The 22,753-nt window shown below is 50.9% G+C and overlaps 1 protein-coding gene across 1 annotated transcript; it reads right to left on the minus strand.

The window, feature by feature from the left end:
* Positions 1-756: 756 nt before the first annotated feature.
* LOC144127785 (uncharacterized) lies at positions 757-2,589 on the minus strand. The gene has a single exon (XM_077660693.1). It carries the CDS (start codon positions 2,566-2,568, stop codon positions 1,324-1,326), a length of 1,245 nt encoding a protein of 414 aa, XP_077516819.1. The 5' UTR covers positions 2,569-2,589; the 3' UTR covers positions 757-1,323.
* Between the last annotated feature and the right edge of the window lie 20,164 nt (positions 2,590-22,753).

Genomic DNA, 22,753 nt, shown 5'->3' on the forward strand with positions numbered 1-22,753 from the left:
CCGGGTGCGATGCGAAGAGCGCCTGGTAATGCTCGAAAAAGGCTCCTTTGATGTGATCGATGTCCGTTTTTGAAACACCTCCCCATTCAATTTCGTTAATGTGATTTCTTTCGGCACGGGTTTTTTCCAAACCAAGTGCTCGTTTCGTTGGCGCTTCCCCTGCAGCCATGTTTTCTGCCCTTGCCCTCACCAACGCTCCCCGATAACGTTCTTCTTCGATTATCTCTAGCTTTTGTTTGGTTTTTCTTATGTCCTCCATCCATTTACCAGGCGCTCGGCATTCCTGTTTTAACATCGTCTGAAGCAGTGTCTTTAGCTCAATTTCCTGTTGTTTTGCTTGATGACGTATACAAGTGGCTCTTTCTATTGATTTTAATTTTAAAGTTTCCTTAGTGAGCTCCCACTGCTGCCATATCCTCATGTTGCTACTTGGTTCTATTTTTGCTACTTCTTCCCTTACAGCTCGGTTATAAAATTCGTCCTGAAGTAGCTTGTCATTCAACTTCCACATTTCCCATGAAAAACCATTCCCCTTCCTAATGAATCCTATGCAGCATTGAACCAAACAGTGGTCAGAAAATGATACCGGCATAACTACATAACTATTGCATTTAGGTACAGTTTCCGCGGATGCATAAATGCGGTCTAGCCGTGCGTGACTTGTGCCCTCGAATCGTGTGTACCTTACAGCACGCGTTCCTTCAAGACACTCTGCTACATCCTCGAGGTTGCAGTTCACAATCATTCCTAACAACACTTCGGTGCTTTTGTCTCGGAAACCTCGGAGGCTTGTCTTGTCGCGCGCACTAAGGACACAGTTGTAATCGCCCATAACAATCAGCTGTCTGTCAGTGCGAAGCCGTTCTTCGACGCTTTCAAAAAACGCGGCTCGGTCATTAACCACATTAGGAGCGTAGAGGCAAACAATGCGCCAGTCTATGTTACTGAGCGAAAAATCGATGGACACGTGTCGACCCGACAAGCACGAATGATGACCGTGTACATGTATTCCCGGCAACTTCTTAACAAAAAGAATACAGCCAGCCGATGTGCCTACAGCATGGCTAACGACGGCAAAATACCTAGACGTGAAACGTCGCACCATGCTCCCGGTCTCTTCCTCACCATCGACTTTAGTCTCCTGCACTGCCAGTATATCAATATCTTGCTCCGTTATAAGTCTGTACAGCTGGCTTTGTTTTCTTTTACCTGCCAGGCCTCTGACGTTTAGGGTGGCGACTTTAAACGGAGTTGCAGAAGCCATTTTAACTTAGGAAGAAGAGACCGAAAGCACGGTGCTTACCTCCCGCGCCTAGCATGTCGCTAGACGATGCCGTCGCCGCCGGTGTCATCCGGCGCGAGCACGTGCTCCTGGTCAGGAGGCGCCTTGTCGCCGCCACGCTTCTCAGCCGGAACTTTTGTGCGCGGTCTCAGACCGGCCCGTCGTGCTTGGGGCGTCTTTGCCGGCGGTTCCCCGACGCTGGGCTCCGCTGCCTTCTCCCCGTCGGCCTTGGTCTCGGCGTGTGGCCGCTTCGCAGGTGTAGTCACGCCGACGTTCATGCGGGAGTCGTCCTTTTCGTCGTGGCTCTCGCTGGCGGCCTTCCGTTCCACGTGCACGGACGAGCTCGCTCCATCTTTGGGCGTTTCCACAGGCGTCGAAGATGGGTCAGTAGCTGGCGACCCGCTCTCCTGAGCCACAGCCGTGTCGGTGTTGCTGCTCGCAACAGCTGGCTGCACCGCCACCCCCTCCGCTTTGCCCGTGTCGTCGGCACCGCTCGCTGCCTCCTCTGCTTCGACGACGTCCATCAGTTCTGCGGAGACGCTCGCTGCTACATGCCCGGTGGCCGACGCGTAGGTACGAACGCAGTCAGCCTCCGAGTGTCCATAGCGCCGGCATTTCGAACACCTGGGCACCTTGCAATCGCGGCGAACGTGCCCCGTGCCGCCGCAACGAAGGCACTGCATCGGCCGCCCGGGAACCACCACGAGAGCCAACTCGCCAGCGACTCGTACCTGGTGGGGCAGGTCGTCCACCTTCACACCTGGCTTCAGTTTCAGAAGCACGGTCCTCGTGGTGGACCCCTTCTCCTTCATGCCGGCGACGCGCCAACGCTCCCGGGTGACCTCGGTCACGTTGCCGAACGCCGCGAATGCCGTACGGATGTCCTCGTCGGCGACGCCGTGAAGCATCCAGTGGAGGCGCAGCTTTACCTGGTGGTCTTCTGGATCGAAAACAATGCAGCGGCGTCCCTTGACTTCCAGCTCCTTCGTGGCAGCCAGTTTCTTTGCTGCGTCAGCGGTGCTGAAGGTCACCGCCCACACGTGGTTTATCTGGTACGCCCCCAACGCCACGACGTCGGGGAGCGCACCAGCGTTGGCGAGGGCGTCCCTGAAGTCTTCGACCCTGTAGGGTCTCGCACGCACGTCCCCGTGCAGAAAAACCGTGTTTAAAACCACACGTCCGGTAGGCAGGGTAGGCAGGACGATCTCGTAATCCTTATCAGCGTCGCTGGCAAACCTGTTTCCGCGGCCGGCAACGGCCGCTATCGCCGCTCCGTGGGAGCTCATGATCCTGCGTCCGTCACGCTCGGTGGCCGGAAGTAGAATAAACCACTCAGCCACCACGGCGGCTGTATTATCTGCTTCCACTACAGGTTAGAAGACAATTATACTTTGCCTTTGTTCATTCCAACCTTGTATACTGCAACCTGGTGTGGGTAACCTGCAACAAAACCGATTCGTATAAATTGTTTTCACTTCAGAAACGAGCTCCACGTTCATTATGTTCAAGCCCAGCTATGGAATAAAATCTTTTCGAAACATTTCATGATCGCAATTTCTTTCATTCCTACAATTTGAGTTTAGCTGTTCATTTTTTTTATAAAATAAAGCATAATTTTAGTTCTTTCTAAAATGCTTATTATTCAAGAAATGTTCCGTATGGTTTACATGCGGTTGCCCTATCCACTGCAAGACCTAGAACAAACTATGGAAAACAAACTATAGATAACCAAATTGTAACATTCTGTGTGATGCCTATTAGTATCTTGCAAAAATCGCTGTAGATAGTCATGGTGTATCTGGGTTAAAGAAAAAATACTGAAGATTCCTTTTCCTCCTGTATAAATTTCACCTAACTCTGTATACTTAGTCTTGTGCGTTGATTCCTTTTCTAGCCGAATGTGCATATTGTGTTTACTGCCAACTGTTTCAGTATCTTTGGCATCGTTTATCAGTGTTCGATATTTTTACTGTGATAACTTTTGCTTTGAAAGTGTGGTTTAAAGATCCCCAGGTGGTGCAAATTATTCTGGAGCCCTCCACTACGGCACCACTCTCTTCTTTTCGACTTTCACTCCCTCCTTTATCCCTTCCCTTACGGCGCGGTTCAGGTGTCCAACGATATATGGGACAGATACTGCGCCATTTACTTTCCCCCAAAACCAATCATTATTAAACATTTAACGCACCACCGGCAAAGCACACGTTGAAAGTGTGCTTTGTCGGTGGTGCGTTAACTGGCGGCCTTGGTAGTTTGACCAGCCCGAGTGTCCGTTGCGGAGTGTCAGGGGTGACTTCCTTTTACACCTCCATAGCCTGCAGCGTATCTCTGGGCTCGGGTAGCTGCACGAGCGCTGTCCTCGTCTGTGAAGTGACGTCCACGCTTGTCTGCGACCAGGTTCTCGCTCCATGTGTTGGGTCGGTACCACAACCGGTGGCGGTCATATAAACGCCCGGTCCGGTACTTATTTATTTGTGACGCTAAACCTACCACACGGCATAAAACGCGCTCTCATAAGGAACGTTATGGAACGTTACAAAAAGAATGAAGTCCGGTTATGTACAAAATTCATATAAACTTAGAGCGTAAATCTTTTTCGTCAACGACAAGTGGACGTTCGGTCATTACTGGAAGACAGGCCTACCTCTTGAAGATCACGAGCGCGCGCCAGCGTACTTCCGGGTCATGTCCACAGAAGGTGGTGCACAGTGGTGTCGGAAGCGGGCGATTCGCAGTCAGGGCATTTTTCGGCGTAGCTAGCTTCTCGCTTCGCCACTGGTGGCGAACTGCAGGCTTAAGAGTCACTATGATTCGCAGCCGCCTCAGAAAGACCTCCGGGAAGGGGGTTAGTACACGGGTGAATAAGGCCACGTGTGCGATTCCTTAGGGAGGCTGAAGATACTAAATGCGTCAGAAGTGTATCTGGTGGCAAGGAGTCAGGGGGATATTGTTATACGTCTGTTAAAGAAGAAAGCATATCAACTGCGATGTTATAGACATCTGTGATAGATTGAACACAGTGGATGAATCCAGTGTCGTTGTACTTGCAAAGGCGGCAGCGACGGCGCAAGGGTCCAGTGGCGCCCCCACGCTTGACACCTCATCTTCGATGAGGCTCAAAGGAGCCCCTCGCAGGCCCAGCAGCCAAGCCGCGCCGGCATCTGCAACCCCTACCTGGAGGGTTGCGTCCTTTGCTGTTTTCTTGCCACTCACGGGTTCTTTGGCCTTTATGTATTTCTTCAGGAGTTTGATGGCAGGGACTACAGACTAGTCTCAACTAGTCATCAACTAGTCTTGCTGACGAAAAAGCCATGATAACATGCACGTGACTTTTGACCACACACGAGTCGCACATATATAACTGAAAAACCTCTAATTCGTCCACGGCGATAATAATCACCAAAAATGGAGCGAAAACTTTAATAAATACAAATGGAAATGACCGACCACTGCCAATAGGCAAAATCTTGAGAGGTTTCCGAGCCATAATTGACGCACAAAAAAAACGCGAAGCAGGCCCGCAGGCCGAAACCGGAAAGTGAGGCGGTCTGCCGTATAGAGAGCGCATTTCCCTCAACGAAGCTGCAGGGACCCCGCTGAAAATGGAGTCCGGCGTCCACGAATAACCCTTCCATTTCCCCACTTACTCCTCAGGCGTAAGTGGGGAAATTGGAGAGAGCACGCGAACTGCGCGGCACACTTTCTCACTGTGCCGTGTCTGCTTCCAAGATATGCATAGCGCGCCTGACTGCCATATGCATAAATTATCTGCCCAAATACTTCTGCCAGGCGCACCTTTATACGCAGAAAATCACAATCACCGCAATTCGCGTGACCTCTCCACTCTTGTGCAGGGGTGTTCATCGCACAGCTTCCCTTTAAGAAGCGGAACCTAAAAGAAAATAGGAAAAAGTCCTGTGAGAATGGAGGAGAGCGCAACAAAAAGCACTCACTATCGCTCATTCTGTGCAGCAGATGATCAGAGCTGCGTTTTTGAACGCGAAAGATCGCAGCTCGAATTTCCAGATGATGTAAAATCTATTCTGCTCTTTTTTTAGTTTCAGTTTATTTACTTCTTGCTACAGAGAGCAGCGGGCAAAAAAAAAAGCCGTAACTTGACAAGTTCCCGAGATAGTTACAGAAACTTGGCTTCACTCTGATATCTCCGACGACGAAATAACACCACCAGGTTACGGAATTCACCGGAAAGATAGAAATTCGCGAGGCGGAGGGGTTGCAATTATTTACCAACTATCATTACTTGTCTCAAAGTTACCTGATATACCTGCAATCGAGTGCGTCATCATTAAAGTACAGTTCGATGAGCACAATTTAATTGTGGGTGGTTTTTATCGTCCACCTACACAAGAAAACTTTTTTCCGAGCTAAACAAATTTCTTTGTTCCATTCAAAGCTATTCTTGCAATGTCCTCTTGGGTGGCGACTTCAATATGCCGTCAATAAACTGGAGTAGCGATTTTCCCGAACCCCTTACAAGCAAAGCTGAACCTTTTGTTGACCTCGTAATATTTCATGACTTGGCTCAGTTGGTAAAAGTGCCCACCAGAATTCAAAACGAGACAGCTTCAATTTTAGACCTATTTCTTGTAAGCAATGCAGTGCTCAACCGTAATCCCGAAGTACATATTTTTGATGGAATATCTGACCACAAAATGATATCTTTAAGAGTTCAACTTCGCCGTACCACTGACATTGAAAGAAAAAAAAGTTTCGTTCCAAACTTTTCGCGCGCTGAAGACGTCGATATTTTAGACGCCATGGATAGGTCGCTGTCGGATTTTATCTCGCTTTCTGAATCAAGCACATGCTGCGTGAACGAGCTATGGTCTTTCTTTAAGAACCTAGTCCTGAAATGCGTTAAGAACTTTGTTCCCACGAAACTAAGTATACAGCAGCGCAAACGTCCATGGATGACGAAGAAAATAGAACGGATAGGGCGGAAAGCTAAACGAATAAGAAAACAACACCGTCAGCGTCCAACAGAGATTAACACCATTAAACTTTCTAACATACGCCTCCAACTAAAAATGGCCATTAAAAATGCAAAGGAATACTACCAAAGTGTATCTTTGAAGAATTATCTGCTTTCCTCCCCTGCAAAGTTTTGGCGACACTTTTCTTCGAAAAAACAGCCCCTATCCAGTTTCTGCATAGACGGAGAAACCGTAACAGATAAATGTTTGATTGCAAAGACTTTCAATCAGTTCTTTTGTTCGGTGTTTACGAATGATGACGGTCGAAAGCCAACCTTTAATCCTTCAATTGAGTGCGCACCCATTGATAATATCTCAGTGACTGAAGAAGGCATTTTATCCCTCTTGTTAAATCTAAATATCAAGAAATCGCCTGGAATGGACGGCATACCTACTGCATTTCTTATGAGATACGCCGAGTGGTGCTCGAAGTATTTGTGTATTCTGTTTAATAAGTCTTTATCGTGTGCAGCACTTCCAAATGACTGGAAGTACGCAAAGGTTACCCCAATACCCAAAACAGAAAACCGGTCGCTTATCACTTCGTACAGACCAATTTCATTGCTGCCCACATGCGCCAAAACACTTGAACATATTATTTTCAAACATATTTCGGTCTTTCTGAATTACAACAACATAATTGATTCCAGGCAGCATGGGTTTCGAAAGGGATTATCTACAACAACGCAGCTTCTCGAAACCATTCACGAATTCGCAGCAATTTTAGACAAGCAGGGTCAAATTGATATGATATTCATAGATTTCGAAAAGGCATTTGACCGCGTGTCTCATTCTAAACTACTTTTAAAACTACAGCCAATACTTAAAAATGATCTGCTGCTTGCATGGCTTTCTGCATATTTGTCATCACGGCGACAGAGTGTGTTTATTGATGGTCTGCGCTCTGACTCAGCACCGGTACAGTCGGGCATTCCACAGGGATCCGTCCTTGGGCCCCTTTTCTTTCTTATCTTCGTCAATGACATAATACAAGTAGTGAACGTGAAAATAAGGTTATTTGCAGATGACTGCATACTATATCAAGAAATCAATAACTGCAGTGACCAGGTTTGTTTGAATTCATCATTGGCCAGCGTAGAAGCATGGTGCGCCACATGGCAAATGACTATGAATGCAAAGAAAACGGTCGCTATGTCAATCACGCGAAAACGAAACCCTTTAAAATTTTCTTACAGCACTGGCGGTAATATTCTCTCTACGGTCAGCAGCTACAAATACTTGGGTCTCGTAATTACATCTGACCTCAGATGGAACGAGCATATGTCATATATTTCAAAAAAAGCAATGCGCAAGCTTGGTTACTTGAGGAGGTCGCTTCGACAATCAACACAAGAAATCCGTCTTTTAGCGTACAAAACGTACATTAGACCAATTCTTGAGTACGCCTAAGTAGTATGGGACCCGTATACCCCGAAAAACATAACACAGTTAGAAAGCATTCAAAGAAAATCGGTTAGATTTATATTCAACTGTTATAGCTGGCAAGTATCTCCGACGGTTCTTCTAAACAACGCAAACTTAGAGCAATTAAAATTGAGACGGTATAGGGACAGACTGAAATATATGTACCTACTAAATCATGATATGCTGGGAATAGATAAGGATGTGTACATTAATTTAGTTTCTAAGCGCTCAACACGATCTAATCATTCGAAAAAAATTAAAGAATTTTCTTGCAGGACTAACGTGTTTAAAAACTCGTTTTTTCCACGGACAGTACGTGAGTGGAATGCGCTCACCTCGAGTACAGTGGAATGCCCGACGGTCCAGTCATTCTGCGGCTTGCTTAACAGTATTGAAGCAAAACAGAATTACCATCGTGTCGTTGTGCGCAATGCCTTGAGTGCTTCATATGCATGATTGTTTTCATTGTTTGTACATTTCGTTTCTTGCTCAAGTGACTGAGCATGCGTGGTTGTGTCATGCTGCTCTGTACGCGCCTTGTTGTTTTTGTCGCGCTTTACTTTTCGTTACTATTATTATTGCTGGATTTCGTCTCTTCTTCTCACTTAAATTCTTGCGATGTTTTTCTCTATGTTCGTTTTCTTGATTTATTATTGATATGCCCACTCCTGCCTAAGGCCTCAAACTGAGGCCGGCAGTATCCTGTAAATAAATAAATAAATAAATAAATAAATAAATAAATACATAAATAAATAAATAAATAAATAAATAAATAAATAAATAAATAAATAAACATCCAGCAACAGTGGCGCCATTGGTCCCATGCAAACAAGAAAGGATACATAAACCTAAGGCATAATTCACAATCTATGAATGAACAGCGGAAGCACAAACTAAGCGCGCGATATACCATAAAGGACAAGTAATATACAAAATTCAAAGCATGCACTAAAAGCATTATTTAAAAATTCTATATACAGAGATTATAGCACTTAATTTCACTGCAGTTGACACATTGACAACGCATAAAAAAGAATTTTCATCATACATGAATGAACAGAACATGATATTGGCGTGCTGAAGGATTACGCTAAGCATTCAACGCGCCTGCATATTTCGACCGTATAGAAATACATAAAAACCACAAACCATAATAAGAAGAGAATTATTTAGTGAAAGAACGCCCGGAGGTCAGCATTGCTGCATACATTAATGTCAATGCCTGCATCAAAGCGACGGTTGAGTAGTGCGAGAAGATAATATCTAAGCATCTGTAGCCCGTAGTTATTTCGTGGCGTGTTAGGGGTGTAGTGCCGTGGATGGCGCAGTGGGTATGTAGGCACTAGGAGCTCAAAATTAGCAATTAGAGATATTGTTAAAATTTTGGCCCGTGTTTCCTGCTTGTAGCGAAAGGACAGACGTATTTCATTGAGACTAAATATTCTCGGCACGTTACTACTGTAAAAAAGGGCTGCGGAAGGATAATCATATTGTTGGTTGAAAATAATTCTTAAGGCCTTCTTTTGAAGGAGGTAAATATTTTGAATAGTGGACTTTGGAGCAGTTCCCCAAACTAGGTTGGAGTAATGCAAGTGTGACATGAAGAGAGTTTTAAACAGAAGCAGCTTAATTGATGTAGCGAAAAAATGGCGATACCGGGATAGTACGCCAACTACACGAGCATCCTTAAGGCATATATGATCAATATGTGTATACCAGGGCAGCCTTTCCGTAAACCAGATTCCTAATGTTCTAAAGCTGTTAACAATTTCTATACTACTCGAGGCATATCAAAGTTGTCTGGAGAAACCTAATATTTTTTCTTTCGGACGAAAGAGCATTGCTTTCGTTTTCGAGACATTTATCTATAGAGCCTTAGAGTTTATCGAGTGGTCAAGCGCTGAAAGTGTTTTATTTGCAAGAATAATAAGATCATCGGGGTTTTAACTACTGAAGAATATGCTTGCGTCGTCCGCGTATATTATAAAGTTTGCATTCTTATTAATAGAGGTAATATCATTGATGCATAAATTAAACTGAAGTGGAACTAAGATGCTCCCTTGCGGGACGCCAGTTTTGATTTGAGTCATGTGTGAGGAGCATCCATTGATATCGACGTATTGATATCTGTGCGAAAGATAAGAACGAATTAGATCTAGCACATGGCCCCAGATGCCATATCTATGAATTTTCCCAAGAAGAGTGTCATGACTAATGATGTCGAATGCTTCTTTAAAGTCTATGAAAACCCCAAGTGTAATCTTTTTTCTTCAATGTTTTCTAAGATAAATTTTTTTTGGGCCACCAATGCGGTTTCAGCAGAAAAGCCTTTTTGAAAACCGTGTTGAGAGCAGGTGATAATAGCGTGGCGATCCAAAAATTGGTGCAGGCGTTTAGCGAACGCTTTTTCAAGACCTTTGGAAAAAACTAGTAGAAGGAATATTGGTCTATAGTTGGTGATATTATTGCGATCACCTTTATTAAACACAGGCAGTACTCTAGCAACTTGCATCTCCGTGGGAAACGTACCAGTTCTAAGACATAGATTAAAGATATGAGTCAGTGAGGGTGAAATAACGTCTATAACATACTTAACAGGAGAAATTTGAAGTCTGTCCGCACCACGTGATGGGCTTTTGTGTAGAAAGACTGAAGATTGATCGAACTTCTTCATTGTGAACGGCAGTAAGAAAAACACGCCGAGTTATGAGAATGCAAGTGATTTCGCATCTTCCCTGGGTGTGTGTTACCTTTTATTTTATCCATTTCAGTTAAAATACCGATTTGATAAGTTGTTAGGGGAGCCAGAAGGCGTAGATTACTATAGCATTGAGAGAATGAAATTATGCTGTGAGAACCGCGCGTAAATAATTCACCGCATTCCCTGTATATGTGTTCAGGTAACACAGATACTTTTTAGCGAAGATCCGTGTTAAAAACGATGCCACACAAGCTGCGTGGTGCAATTGTAAGTTGAGGCACTGCAACGTCGAGAGATCGAAATTTCTCCCAGAGATTGGCGCCAGAAGAAAGAAGAAGTTACAACGGCATAGTGCCATATTACTTGAGGAGAAGAAGAAGAAGAAGAATGGCGGCCAGAACAAGCTCGTCCTCAAGCGCACCCGATTTCAAGGGATCGGTGGGAGACAACACGGTAAGCGTACGGTTTGCCTCGCATCCTCTCCTGTCGCAGGTTCAGGCATGGGAATAACTCTTCCCTTGTTCTGCCTCACGCTGAGTGCTTCTTCACTGGCATCAGTTACAGTACTGCTTTGGCTAAGTAACATGAAGCACTTCCTTGCAGTTCACTACAGCTTCTCCGGCTTTTCACATCAGGTCAGAAAAAGCACTCATCAAATTTTCTCATGCGGTAGTTTGATATAAGTGGTTCGTCACATGTGCGGTTGCCTGGTGCAAAAAAAAAATTACTGCGGTTCAGTTACTGCAGAACCTGGTTAGAGAGCGAAAGCTGTGGTGTATCGGGTAAGTAGACGCGGCTTGGCCTCTAATGTTCAGTGCGTTCCGCACACTGGATACCCTGGCAGGTAGCGGTTAAATTAATGGTTGATCGCGAGAGGTTGGTCACTCGATGAACTCTGCGGCTTACTTGTTCAGTGCCGCGTGTATGCCACAACCTTGTGAGCACTAATGCATGCAGCCCACATCTCTCTCTCCCCATCGCCACGTACCTCAAAATGCGATTGAGGCGTCCACTGCCCGAGGGAGCCAATTATGCGCCTTCCTTTCCTCAAAATCATTGGAGTCTAGATCGTTGTCAACGCTAACGCCAATGAACAAAAAAAATTAATGTGGATTAGCCCAGATAATCCAGGATATACCAAGCGAAAGCGAGATTGAGGTCTCCAGTGGCCCGCGGAGCCGGTTGTGCGCTTTTCTTTTTCTGAAAATGAACGGTCTTTGAAAAGCTGTCGACGCCAATGAACTCAGTGAACGCCGTTGGCTCACTTGTTTTGTTTGGCCTTTGAGGAAAGGAAATGGCACTGTAACCGTCTCACATGTCTCGCTGAACACCAGAACCGCGGCTTAAAGGAAGGGATAAAGGAGGGAGAGAAAGAGGAAATAATAATAACAATTGGTTTTTGGGGGAAAGGAAACGGCGCAGTATCTGTCTCATATATCGTTGGACACCTGAACCGCGCCGTAAGGGAAGGGTAAAGGAGGGAGTGAAAGAAGAAAGGGAGAGAGAGGTGCCGTTGTGGAGGGCTCCGGAATAATTTCGACCGCCTGGGGATCTTTAACGTGCACTGACATCGCACAGAACACGGGCGCCTCAGCGTTTTTCCTCCATAAAAACGCAGCCGCCGCGGTCGGGTTCGAGCCCGGGAACTCCGGATCAGTAGTCGAGCGCCCTAACCACTGAGCCACCGCGGCGGGGCAGAAAGAGGAAAGTAATAATAATAATTGGTTTTTGGGGAAAGGAAATGGCGCAGTATCTGTCTCATATATCGTTGGACACCTGAACCGCGCCGTAATGGAAGGAATAAGGGAGGGAGTAAAAGACGAAAGGAAGAAAGGGGTGCCGTAGTGGAGGGCTCCGGAATAATTTCGACCACCGGGGGATCTTTAACGTGCACTGACATCGCACAGCACATGGGCGCCTTAGCGTTTTTCCTCCATAAAAACGCAGCCGCCGCGGTCGGGCTCGAACCCGGGAACTCCGGATCAGTAAAAAGAGGAAAGGGAAAACTGAAAATCGAAAGTTGGATTTTGAGGAAAGGCGCGGCGCTGCGCATCGGCGGAACACCTGTGGCTCGGTGCTACTAGTGGCGCATGCGCACTAGTGACTAGGGAGCGAGAAAGAGAGAAACTGTGCCGTGCGTAACGTCACTCATGCTCCGGCATACGCCGGCTCGCGCTAAGAGCGGTGTTGACTGCGTAGTGAAGCTTTTCGCTTCAAAAGAACGCCGACGGTCTACAGCTTCAGAGCCGCGTTTCTGCTAAAACGTTGTGAGCGGCAACGCATGCAGCGCAACCCTGTCACTACCGCCACGTAGCTTAAAACGCGACTGAGGTGTCCACCATCCCAGGGGTCAGTCATGCGCCTTTCTTTTCGTTTCAAAGAAAATTGAACACTAAGTTTTAAAATTGGTTTTGTAGAAAGGAAATGGCGCAGTAACTATCTCACATATGTCGCTGGACACCGGATTCACGCCGGAACCCACCGGGATTGACCTCTGACTCACTTGACGGTCAAAACCTCAAGCACCGCAAAGTCGTCACCAGGTAGCGTACTGAAGCTTTCGCTGCAAAATATTGGTTGGCATGCTAACTCAAGTGCACTTTATTTAAACAAACATGCTCTGTTAGGCCGTAATTTGGTCCCGTAGTCATGGCTATTTGCTTTTTTTTTTGGTGCTTCCTATTCACCCAGCAATGAATTTACCGTGCACGTTAAACTTTGTCAAAGAATCATTTCCAAGGTGTGGGCACAAACAATTATCTCACCTTACAATATTGCTTAGTCGAAGTTATACAAGAACACTGTAATTGCGGAATCACTAATGCGGAACACTAATGCGGAATCAGGGTGTAGATGAGCCTTATGTCAAAATACTGAAAGATATATATAGGAACTGTACAGCTACCATAGTCCCCCATAAAGTCAGCAATGAAAATCCAATAAGGAAGGGCGTCAGAAAAGCGGACACGATCTCGCCAATGCTATCCACCGCCTGTATACAGGAGGTATTCCGAGGCCTGAATTGGGAACATTTGGAGATAAGGGTTTGTGGAGAACAGCTAAATAATCTGCGATTCGCTGATGACAATCTCTTGCTGAGTCACTCGGGAGATGAACTGCAAATCACGGTCAATGAGTTAGAGCAGTAAGGTGGGGTCTAAAAATTAAAGAAGCAGAAAACCAAAGTAATGTTCAATGGTTTAGCAAGGGAAAAGCAGTTCACAATTGGCAATGAGGTGCTGGAAGTGGTAAGGGAATTCGTCTACTTAGGGCAGGTAGTGACAGCTGACTCGGATCACGAGAGGGAAATAACTAGAAGGATAAGATTAGGTTGGAGCGCATATGGCAGGTTCTCTCACATCATTAATAGCAGGTTACCAATATCCCTCGAGAGAAAAGTGTACAACAGCTGTATCTTACCGGTACTCACCTACGCGGCAGAAACGTGGAGGTTAACGAAAAGAGTTCAGCTTAAGTTAAGGACAACACAGCGAGCCATGGAAATGAAAATGATAGATGTAACGTTAAGAGACGGGAAGCGGGCAGAGTGGGTGAGGGAACAAACGCGGGTTAATTACACCCTAGTCGAAATGAAGAGGAAAAAATGGGTTTTGGCAGGGTATGTACTGCGAAGGCAAGATAACCGCTGGTCTTTAAGGGTAACGGAGTGGATTCCAAGAGAAGGCAAGCATAGCAGGGGGCGGCAGAAGGTTAGGTAGGTGGACGAGATTAGGAAGTTTGCAGACATAGGGTTGGCGCAGCTGGCCAAGGACAGGGTTAATTGGAGAGCTATGGGAGAAGCTTTGCCCTGCAGTGGGGGCAGTGTGGATGATAATGATGATGATGACTATAATTCGAGCCTAACAATGCGCTTCGAAAACCGGAACCCAATAGAGTACTTTTTACAACACGACGTGTACAATTGTTCTTGCTCATGCCGGGTGCAATCTTATTGACGCTACTGTCTCCAGCAAGGTGGCAATCTTGGCCACCCCCCTGGACGGATCATCTATCTTCCACTTACCAAAACCGCCTTGAGTGCATGCTAAGGCCTGCAGCAGCCGCTTTTCAGCAGTTCCTTTTAGAAATGCGTGTTGAAGTGCACAGTCGCCAGGTTTGAAGGGGCAGGCCCCTTTCCGAAGCTATCCACCCTTGAAAGTCGTGCACCAGGCCGATAGATGAGGCTGCGCCCATTTGAGGTAACCTTTAGGCAGGAATCGAACACACAACCTGTAGAGTCGGCGTGTGCCTGTGTGCCGTCTTTCATGTGTGGTCTTTTGGAGTCCTTTCAGTAGGGAACACGCACCGACTCACACAACAGTCTTCCGCGGTTAGATAGTACAAACGGAAATTGTAAAACGATAAGAGTAGAGCATATGAAGGAAAAAGCCTAGCCGACACATCACCAACAGTTATCAAAAAGTGAATTTATACACTGTGTAGAATGTATGGCAAAATAGAGCGTACAGATGATTCCACTACTTTTCCAAGCAGGAGATCAACGGCATGAGTTCTTCAGACCCTTCAGAAGGTTTTAAAAACTTTCGACTCGACAGACAATGGATATGGATGGATAGATGGATGGATGGATGGATGGATGGATGGATGGATGGATGGATGGATGGATGGATGGATGGATGGATGGATGGATGGATGGATGGATGGATGGACGGACGGACGGACGGACGGACGGACGGACGGACGGATGGATGGATGGATGGATGGATGGATGGATGGATGGATGGATGGATGGACTTACGGAAGGACGGACGGACGGGCGGACGGACGGACGGACGGACGGATGGATGGATGGATGGATGGATGGATGGATTGATGGATGAATGGATAGATGGACGGATGGATAGAAATGTGGGTGGGTGAGTGGAACGATAGATGAGGCTGAGCCTTTTCAATTGGTTCGTGGCTCACGCCAACTAGATTGCTACTGTCTGAGAGTCTGACCGCCGCCTAGCGGTAGCTGCCGTTGCCGCGCTGACAGGTGACAGTGCTCGCGTCCTCGTCAGAGCCGGCTCACCTCTCCTCTTGCTTCCTTACGCGCATTTGTCATGATACAGCGCAGCGGACCACCACCACCTTGTGCAGCACATGATGTGGCTCTGAATCTGCCAGTATGTTGTGCCTCTGAATCCGGCAGACTGTGCCTTTCAATCCGCCAGCGTGCTCAGGGAGCGCTTGATGTTGCTTCGCCTGCGCCGCCAGCCCGAGGGAGCCCTGGCTTTGCTGTGCTAACTGGCGGTGTGTGACGCAGTAACAGCAGCAAGTGCCCACACTTAGGCTCTGCTTTCTACAGAGGTTGTTACAAATATGGGAGCTTCTTGATCATTCTCTTGCATTATCTTCTCTGAATAAGCAACGCTTCGTCACACGGGGCCACCCGTGTTTCTGACGTGTCATCTCAACGTAGTCCGGAGAAGCGGGAAGCGCTGCTGCTGCTGCTGCTGCTGCTGCTGCTGCTGCTGCTGCTGCTGCTGCTGCTGCTGCTGCTGCTGCTGCTGCTGCTGCTGCTGCTGCTGCTGCTGCTGCTGCTGCTGCTGCTGCTGCTGCTGCTGCTGCTGCTGCTGCTGCTGCTGCTGCTGCTGCTGCTGCTGCTGCTGCTGCTGCTGCTGCTGCTGCTGCTGCTGCTGCTGCTGCTGCTGCTGCTGCTGCTGCTGCTGCTGCTGCTGCTGCTGCTGCTGCTGCTGCTGCTGCTGCTGCTGCTGCTGCTGCTGCTGCTGCTGCTGCTGCTGCTGCTGCTGCTGCTGCTGCTGCTGCTGCTGCTGCTGCTGCTGCTGCTGCTGCTGCTGCTGCTGCTGCTGCTGCTGCTGCTGCTGCTGCTGCTGCTGCTGCTGCTGCTGCTGCTGCTGCTGCTGCTGCTGCTGCTGCTGCTGCTGCTGCTGCTGCTGCTGCTGCTGCTGCTGCTGCTGCTGCTGCTGCTGCTGCTGCTGCTGCTGCTGCTGCTGCTGCTGCTGCTGCTGCTGCTGCTGCTGCTGCTGCTGCTGCTGCTGCTGCTGCTGCTGCTGCTGCTGCTGCTGCTGCTGCTGCTGCTGCTGCTGCTGCTGCTGCTGCTGCTGCTGCTGCTGCTGCTGCTGCTGCTGCTGCTGCTGCTGCTGCTGCTGCTGCTGCTGCTGCTGCTGCTGCTGCTGCTGCTGCTGCTGCTGCTGCTGCTGCTGCTGCTGCTGCTGCTGCTGCTGCTGCTGCTGCTGCTGCTGCTGCTGCTGCTGCTGCTGCTGCTGCTGCTGCTGCTGCTGCTGCTGCTGCTGCTGCTGCTGCTGCTGCTGCTGCTGCTGCTGCTGCTGCTGCTGCTGCTGCTGCTGCTGCTGCTGCTGCTGCTGCTGCTGCTGCTGCTGCTGCTGCTGCTGCTGCTGCTGCTGCTGCTGCTGCTGCTGCTGCTGCTGCTGCTGCTGCTGCTGCTGCTGCTGCTGCTGCTGCTGCTGCTGCTGCTGCTGCTGCTGCTGCTGCTGCTGCTGCTGCTGCTGCTGCTGCTGCTGCTGCTGCTGCTGCTGCTGCTGCTGCTGCTGCTGCTGCTGCTGCTGCTGCTGCTGCTGCTGCTGCTGCTGCTGCTGCTGCTGCTGCTGCTGCTGCTGCTGCTGCTGCTGCTGCTGCTGCTGCTGCTGCTGCTGCTGCTGCTGCTGCTGCTGCTGCTGCTGCTGCTGCTGCTGCTGCTGCTGCTGCTGCTGCTGCTGCTGCTGCTGCTGCTGCTGCTGCTGCTGCTGCTGCTGCTGCTGCTGCTGCTGCTGCTGCTGCTGCTGCTGCTGCTGCTGCTGCTGCTGCTGCTGCTGCTGCTGCTGCTGCTGCTGCTGCTGCTGCTGCTGCTGCTGCTGCTGCTGCTGCTGCTGCTGCTGCTGCTGCTGCTGCTGCTGCTGCTGCTGCTGCTGCTGCTGCTGCTGCTGCTGCTGCTGCTGCTGCTGCTGCTGCTGCTGCTGCTGCTGCTGCTGCTGCTGCTGCTGCTGCTGCTGCTGCTGCTGCTGCTGCTGCTGCTGCTGCTGCTGCTGCTGCTGCTGCTGCTGCTGCTGCTGCTGCTGCTGCTGCTGCTGCTGCTGCTGCTGCTGCTGCTGCTGCTGCTGCTGCTGCTGCTGCTGCTGCTGCTGCTGCTGCTGCTGCTGCTGCTGCTGCTGCTGCTGCTGCTGCTGCTGCTGCTGCTGCTGCTGCTGCTGCTGCTGCTGCTGCTGCTGCTGCTGCTGCTGCTGCTGCTGCTGCTGCTGCTGCTGCTGCTGCTGCTGCTGCTGCTGCTGCTGCTGCTGCTGCTGCTGCTGCTGCTGCTGCTGCTGCTGCTGCTGCTGCTGCTGCTGCTGCTGCTGCTGCTGCTGCTGCTGCTGCTGCTGCTGCTGCTGCTGCTGCTGCTGCTGCTGCTGCTGCTGCTGCTGCTGCTGCTGCTGCTGCTGCTGCTGCTGCTGCTGCTGCTGCTGCTGCTGCTGCTGCTGCTGCTGCTGCTGCTGCTGCTGCTGCTGCTGCTGCTGCTGCTGCTGCTGCTGCTGCTGCTGCTGCTGCTGCTGCTGCTGCTGCTGCTGCTGCTGCTGCTGCTGCTGCTGCTGCTGCTGCTGCTGCTGCTGCTGCTGCTGCTGCTGCTGCTGCTGCTGCTGCTGCTGCTGCTGCTGCTGCTGCTGCTGCTGCTGCTGCTGCTGCTGCTGCTGCTGCTGCTGCTGCTGCTGCTGCTGCTGCTGCTGCTGCTGCTGCTGCTGCTGCTGCTGCTGCTGCTGCTGCTGCTGCTGCTGCTGCTGCTGCTGCTGCTGCTGCTGCTGCTGCTGCTGCTGCTGCTGCTGCTGCTGCTGCTGCTGCTGCTGCTGCTGCTGCTGCTGCTGCTGCTGCTGCTGCTGCTGCTGCTGCTGCTGCTGCTGCTGCTGCTGCTGCTGCTGCTGCTGCTGCTGCTGCTGCTGCTGCTGCTGCTGCTGCTGCTGCTGCTGCTGCTGCTGCTGCTGCTGCTGCTGCTGCTGCTGCTGCTGCTGCTGCTGCTGCTGCTGCTGCTGCTGCTGCTGCTGCTGCTGCTGCTGCTGCTGCTGCTGCTGCTGCTGCTGCTGCTGCTGCTGCTGCTGCTGCTGCTGCTGCTGCTGCTGCTGCTGCTGCTGCTGCTGCTGCTGCTGCTGCTGCTGCTGCTGCTGCTGCTGCTGCTGCTGCTGCTGCTGCTGCTGCTGCTGCTGCTGCTGCTGCTGCTGCTGCTGCTGCTGCTGCTGCTGCTGCTGCTGCTGCTGCTGCTGCTGCTGCTGCTGCTGCTGCTGCTGCTGCTGCTGCTGCTGCTGCTGCTGCTGCTGCTGCTGCTGCTGCTGCTGCTGCTGCTGCTGCTGCTGCTGCTGCTGCTGCTGCTGCTGCTGCTGCTGCTGCTGCTGCTGCTGCTGCTGCTGCTGCTGCTGCTGCTGCTGCTGCTGCTGCTGCTGCTGCTGCTGCTGCTGCTGCTGCTGCTGCTGCTGCTGCTGCTGCTGCTGCTGCTGCTGCTGCTGCTGCTGCTGCTGCTGCTGCTGCTGCTGCTGCTGCTGCTGCTGCTGCTGCTGCTGCTGCTGCTGCTGCTGCTGCTGCTGCTGCTGCTGCTGCTGCTGCTGCTGCTGCTGCTGCTGCTGCTGCTGCTGCTGCTGCTGCTGCTGCTGCTGCTGCTGCTGCTGCTGCTGCTGCTGCTGCTGCTGCTGCTGCTGCTGCTGCTGCTGCTGCTGCTGCTGCTGCTGCTGCTGCTGCTGCTGCTGCTGCTGCTGCTGCTGCTGCTGCTGCTGCTGCTGCTGCTGCTGCTGCTGCTGCTGCTGCTGCTGCTGCTGCTGCTGCTGCTGCTGCTGCTGCTGCTGCTGCTGCTGCTGCTGCTGCTGCTGCTGCTGCTGCTGCTGCTGCTGCTGCTGCTGCTGCTGCTGCTGCTGCTGCTGCTGCTGCTGCTGCTGCTGCTGCTGCTGCTGCTGCTGCTGCTGCTGCTGCTGCTGCTGCTGCTGCTGCTGCTGCTGCTGCTGCTGCTGCTGCTGCTGCTGCTGCTGCTGCTGCTGCTGCTGCTGCTGCTGCTGCTGCTGCTGCTGCTGCTGCTGCTGCTGCTGCTGCTGCTGCTGCTGCTGCTGCTGCTGCTGCTGCTGCTGCTGCTGCTGCTGCTGCTGCTGCTGCTGCTGCTGCTGCTGCTGCTGCTGCTGCTGCTGCTGCTGCTGCTGCTGCTGCTGCTGCTGCTGCTGCTGCTGCTGCTGCTGCTGCTGCTGCTGCTGCTGCTGCTGCTGCTGCTGCTGCTGCTGCTGCTGCTGCTGCTGCTGCTGCTGCTGCTGCTGCTGCTGCTGCTGCTGCTGCTGCTGCTGCTGCTGCTGCTGCTGCTGCTGCTGCTGCTGCTGCTGCTGCTGCTGCTGCTGCTGCTGCTGCTGCTGCTGCTGCTGCTGCTGCTGCTGCTGCTGCTGCTGCTGCTGCTGCTGCTGCTGCTGCTGCTGCTGCTGCTGCTGCTGCTGCTGCTGCTGCTGCTGCTGCTGCTGCTGCTGCTGCTGCTGCTGCTGCTGCTGCTGCTGCTGCTGCTGCTGCTGCTGCTGCTGCTGCTGCTGCTGCTGCTGCTGCTGCTGCTGCTGCTGCTGCTGCTGCTGCTGCTGCTGCTGCTGCTGCTGCTGCTGCTGCTGCTGCTGCTGCTGCTGCTGCTGCTGCTGCTGCTGCTGCTGCTGCTGCTGCTGCTGCTGCTGCTGCTGCTGCTGCTGCTGCTGCTGCTGCTGCTGCTGCTGCTGCTGCTGCTGCTGCTGCTGCTGCTGCTGCTGCTGCTGCTGCTGCTGCTGCTGCTGCTGCTGCTGCTGCTGCTGCTGCTGCTGCTGCTGCTGCTGCTGCTGCTGCAGCAGCAGCCGCCGCCGCCGCCGCCGCCGCCGCCGCCGCCGCCGCCGCCGCCGCTGCCGCCGCCGCCGCCGCCGCCGCCGCCGCTGCCGCTGCCGCCGCTGCCGCCGCTGCCGCCGCCGCCGCTGCCGCTGCTCCTCCTCCTCCTCCTCCTCCTTCTTCTCCTCTTCCTCCTCCTCCTCCTCCTCCTCCAGTAAGTGACAAGTTGTCATCAAAGCAGAGATTGACACCATCGTGAACTGCAAAGCGCTGAGCATGAAATCAAGGTGCTTTGCAAAGCTACAGATCTAACACAGCGGGGGGTGCGCTTCTACGGATCAACGATTAAACAAAAGGCGTGGTCCACAACGCTCTAGTACTATGAAGAGTGGCCCACGCAGCTATTAATGCAGCTTCTGAGTGAGCAGGAAAATTACCAAACTGAGAAACAATTAACGGGTCGTGAATATCTTCTTCCGCAAACGTGGTAACAGGAAGTGTGTGAGTGGCCCACGCAGCTATTAATGCAGCTTCTGAGTGAGCAGGAAAATTACCAAACTGAGAAACAATTAACGGGTCGTGAATATCTTCTTCCGCAAACGTGGTAACAGGAAGTGTGTGTGGAAGAGCCTCAATTTTAAGACTAAAATGGACTAAATGGACGCGGCACGCGCTAGCGTCTGAGCGTTCTTCAATGAAGCCTCGGTGCTGAAGTGTTTCTTGGTGCTGCTGACTGCCTCTGCGTCTTCTGGCCTGTCGTCAACTACTGGTGACGCCGTTCAGCGAATGGGGGATTTGGCCGGATTTTTGAGTGCGTCATGTCTTATTAGGCTTCGCACAATGGCTATGTCATCCCCGCGCACAGGTCCGGTAGCCTGGTTCGCCATTTTGCCGGCTGAACATATGCCGCTAAAGTCTTCTTCACAAAACGGTGTGAAGGACATCCCTGTGGCGCTGGTGCCTGTAGGAGATAGATTCATTAAAATAAAAAGCTCACGTCTTATCCAGGAGCAGCTGAAGGCTGCGACCAGCCGCTATCTTGAAATTGCTGAGGTTCGACCTTTTGGCAAAAGAGGAATTCTGTGCAGATCACCTGATTTGGATTGTGTTGCAGACTTGCTGCAGTGCACTTCTTTCGCCTCACTCCCGGTGAAAGCATTTGTTCCTGAGCAACTTGCCTGCGCAAAAGAAATAATACGCGGTGTGGATCCCTCCGCTACACTAGAAGAAATTCTTGCAGATTTCCGTGATGCCGGTGTTGATACCCTCTCAGTTTACCGCTGCAACAGAGAGGATGGAGACTCGTATTCCAACTGACCCAGTTATAGCGACTTTTGCTGGGTCCTCTTGCCCATGTGAAACCAAAGTCTGTCCCATTGTATACCGTGTTGACCCACTGCAGCCCTGACCATTACAATGTAAGAACTGCTGGCGTTTTGGTCACAGTGGGAAATCTTGCAAGTCGGCAACGTGCTGCCGCGTTTGCGGCGGTAATCATGCTTCCGACGTTTGCACTTGTGAGTCATTTAGCTGTTGCCTTTGCCACTCTGATCTCACAGCTGACGATCCCACCTGCCCGAAGCGTGCCGATGAACAGTCTGCCTTGGACATTATTCAACGGGAATGGTGTTCACGCGCAGATGCTTATGCCCTTCTTGACAGACGACAGAGCTCGTACGCAAATGTTGTCCGCACGACCGCTGCCTATGTGGAGACAATCTTAACAAAGTCGGTCGACGCTGCGGTAGAGAAGGCTGTTGCTGGAGTACTTGACCGCATGATCAGTACGTTCAGTGATGCATTATCTCAAGTAATTTCCGCGCAGGCTGTTTCATCGGCGTTAGGTAACCTAACCACGTCTACTGGCTTTCCACCTAATGTATCTGCTGACAATATTCAACCAATCACCCCTTCTGCCTCCACGCCTGTGAGTGTAAATGTCTCTAACCCAGTCTCCCTCTCTAACGCTTGTGAGTCAGATGTTGAAATGACAACTCAATCTCAGAAGCTTCGTGATTCCTCTCCTCCGTCTAAACCAGTCCATCCGCATGTCAAGACCAAGAAAGTTTCGCCAGGAAATGCAATCAAATCAGACGTGTTGAAAGAGGCTGTTGCCTCATTTTTAAAGCAGTAATCACGGCAGGTATTTCTGTTCTCCAGTGGAATTGTCGATTCATCGCATCTTCTTTCCACGATTTACAGCAGCATATTGTTCAATTTTTTCCAGACATTATTTTGCTACAAGAATTGTGGCTCTCTCCAACTCGTCCTTTTGCAATTCAAAGCTACTCTGTTTTTACAGCTGATCGCAAAACTGCAGGGGTGGAGGCTTGGTAACATTGATTTCATCAAAACTGTACCATCATGCTAAAGTGTCTCATAAATTAATGCAACCTGATTGTGAGATTCTTGCAGTTGACATCCTTGTGCCGCAGTGTGCTCCTGTTACAGTTGCGAATATGTACTTCCCCGCCGGTGTCCGAAGCACGGACGGGCTAGATGCTTTACTGCGCAACAGCAAAAATGTAGTTCTGGCTGACGACTTCAATTCGCACCATGTTATATGGGGTATCAGGACAGATTACAGCGGCGCAGTTACTTTGGTCTTGGATGTCA

The sequence above is a fragment of the Amblyomma americanum genome, chromosome 4 (assembly GCF_052857255.1).
Source record: "Amblyomma americanum isolate KBUSLIRL-KWMA chromosome 4, ASM5285725v1, whole genome shotgun sequence".
Classification (NCBI taxonomy): Eukaryota; Metazoa; Arthropoda; class Arachnida; order Ixodida; family Ixodidae; genus Amblyomma; species Amblyomma americanum.

What these genes read in the sequence shown, in the direction of transcription:
- LOC144127785 (XM_077660693.1), bottom strand. Translation starts at nt 2,568, where the DNA reads ATGAGCTCCCACGGAGCGGCGATAGCGGCCGTTGCCGGCCGCGGAAAC.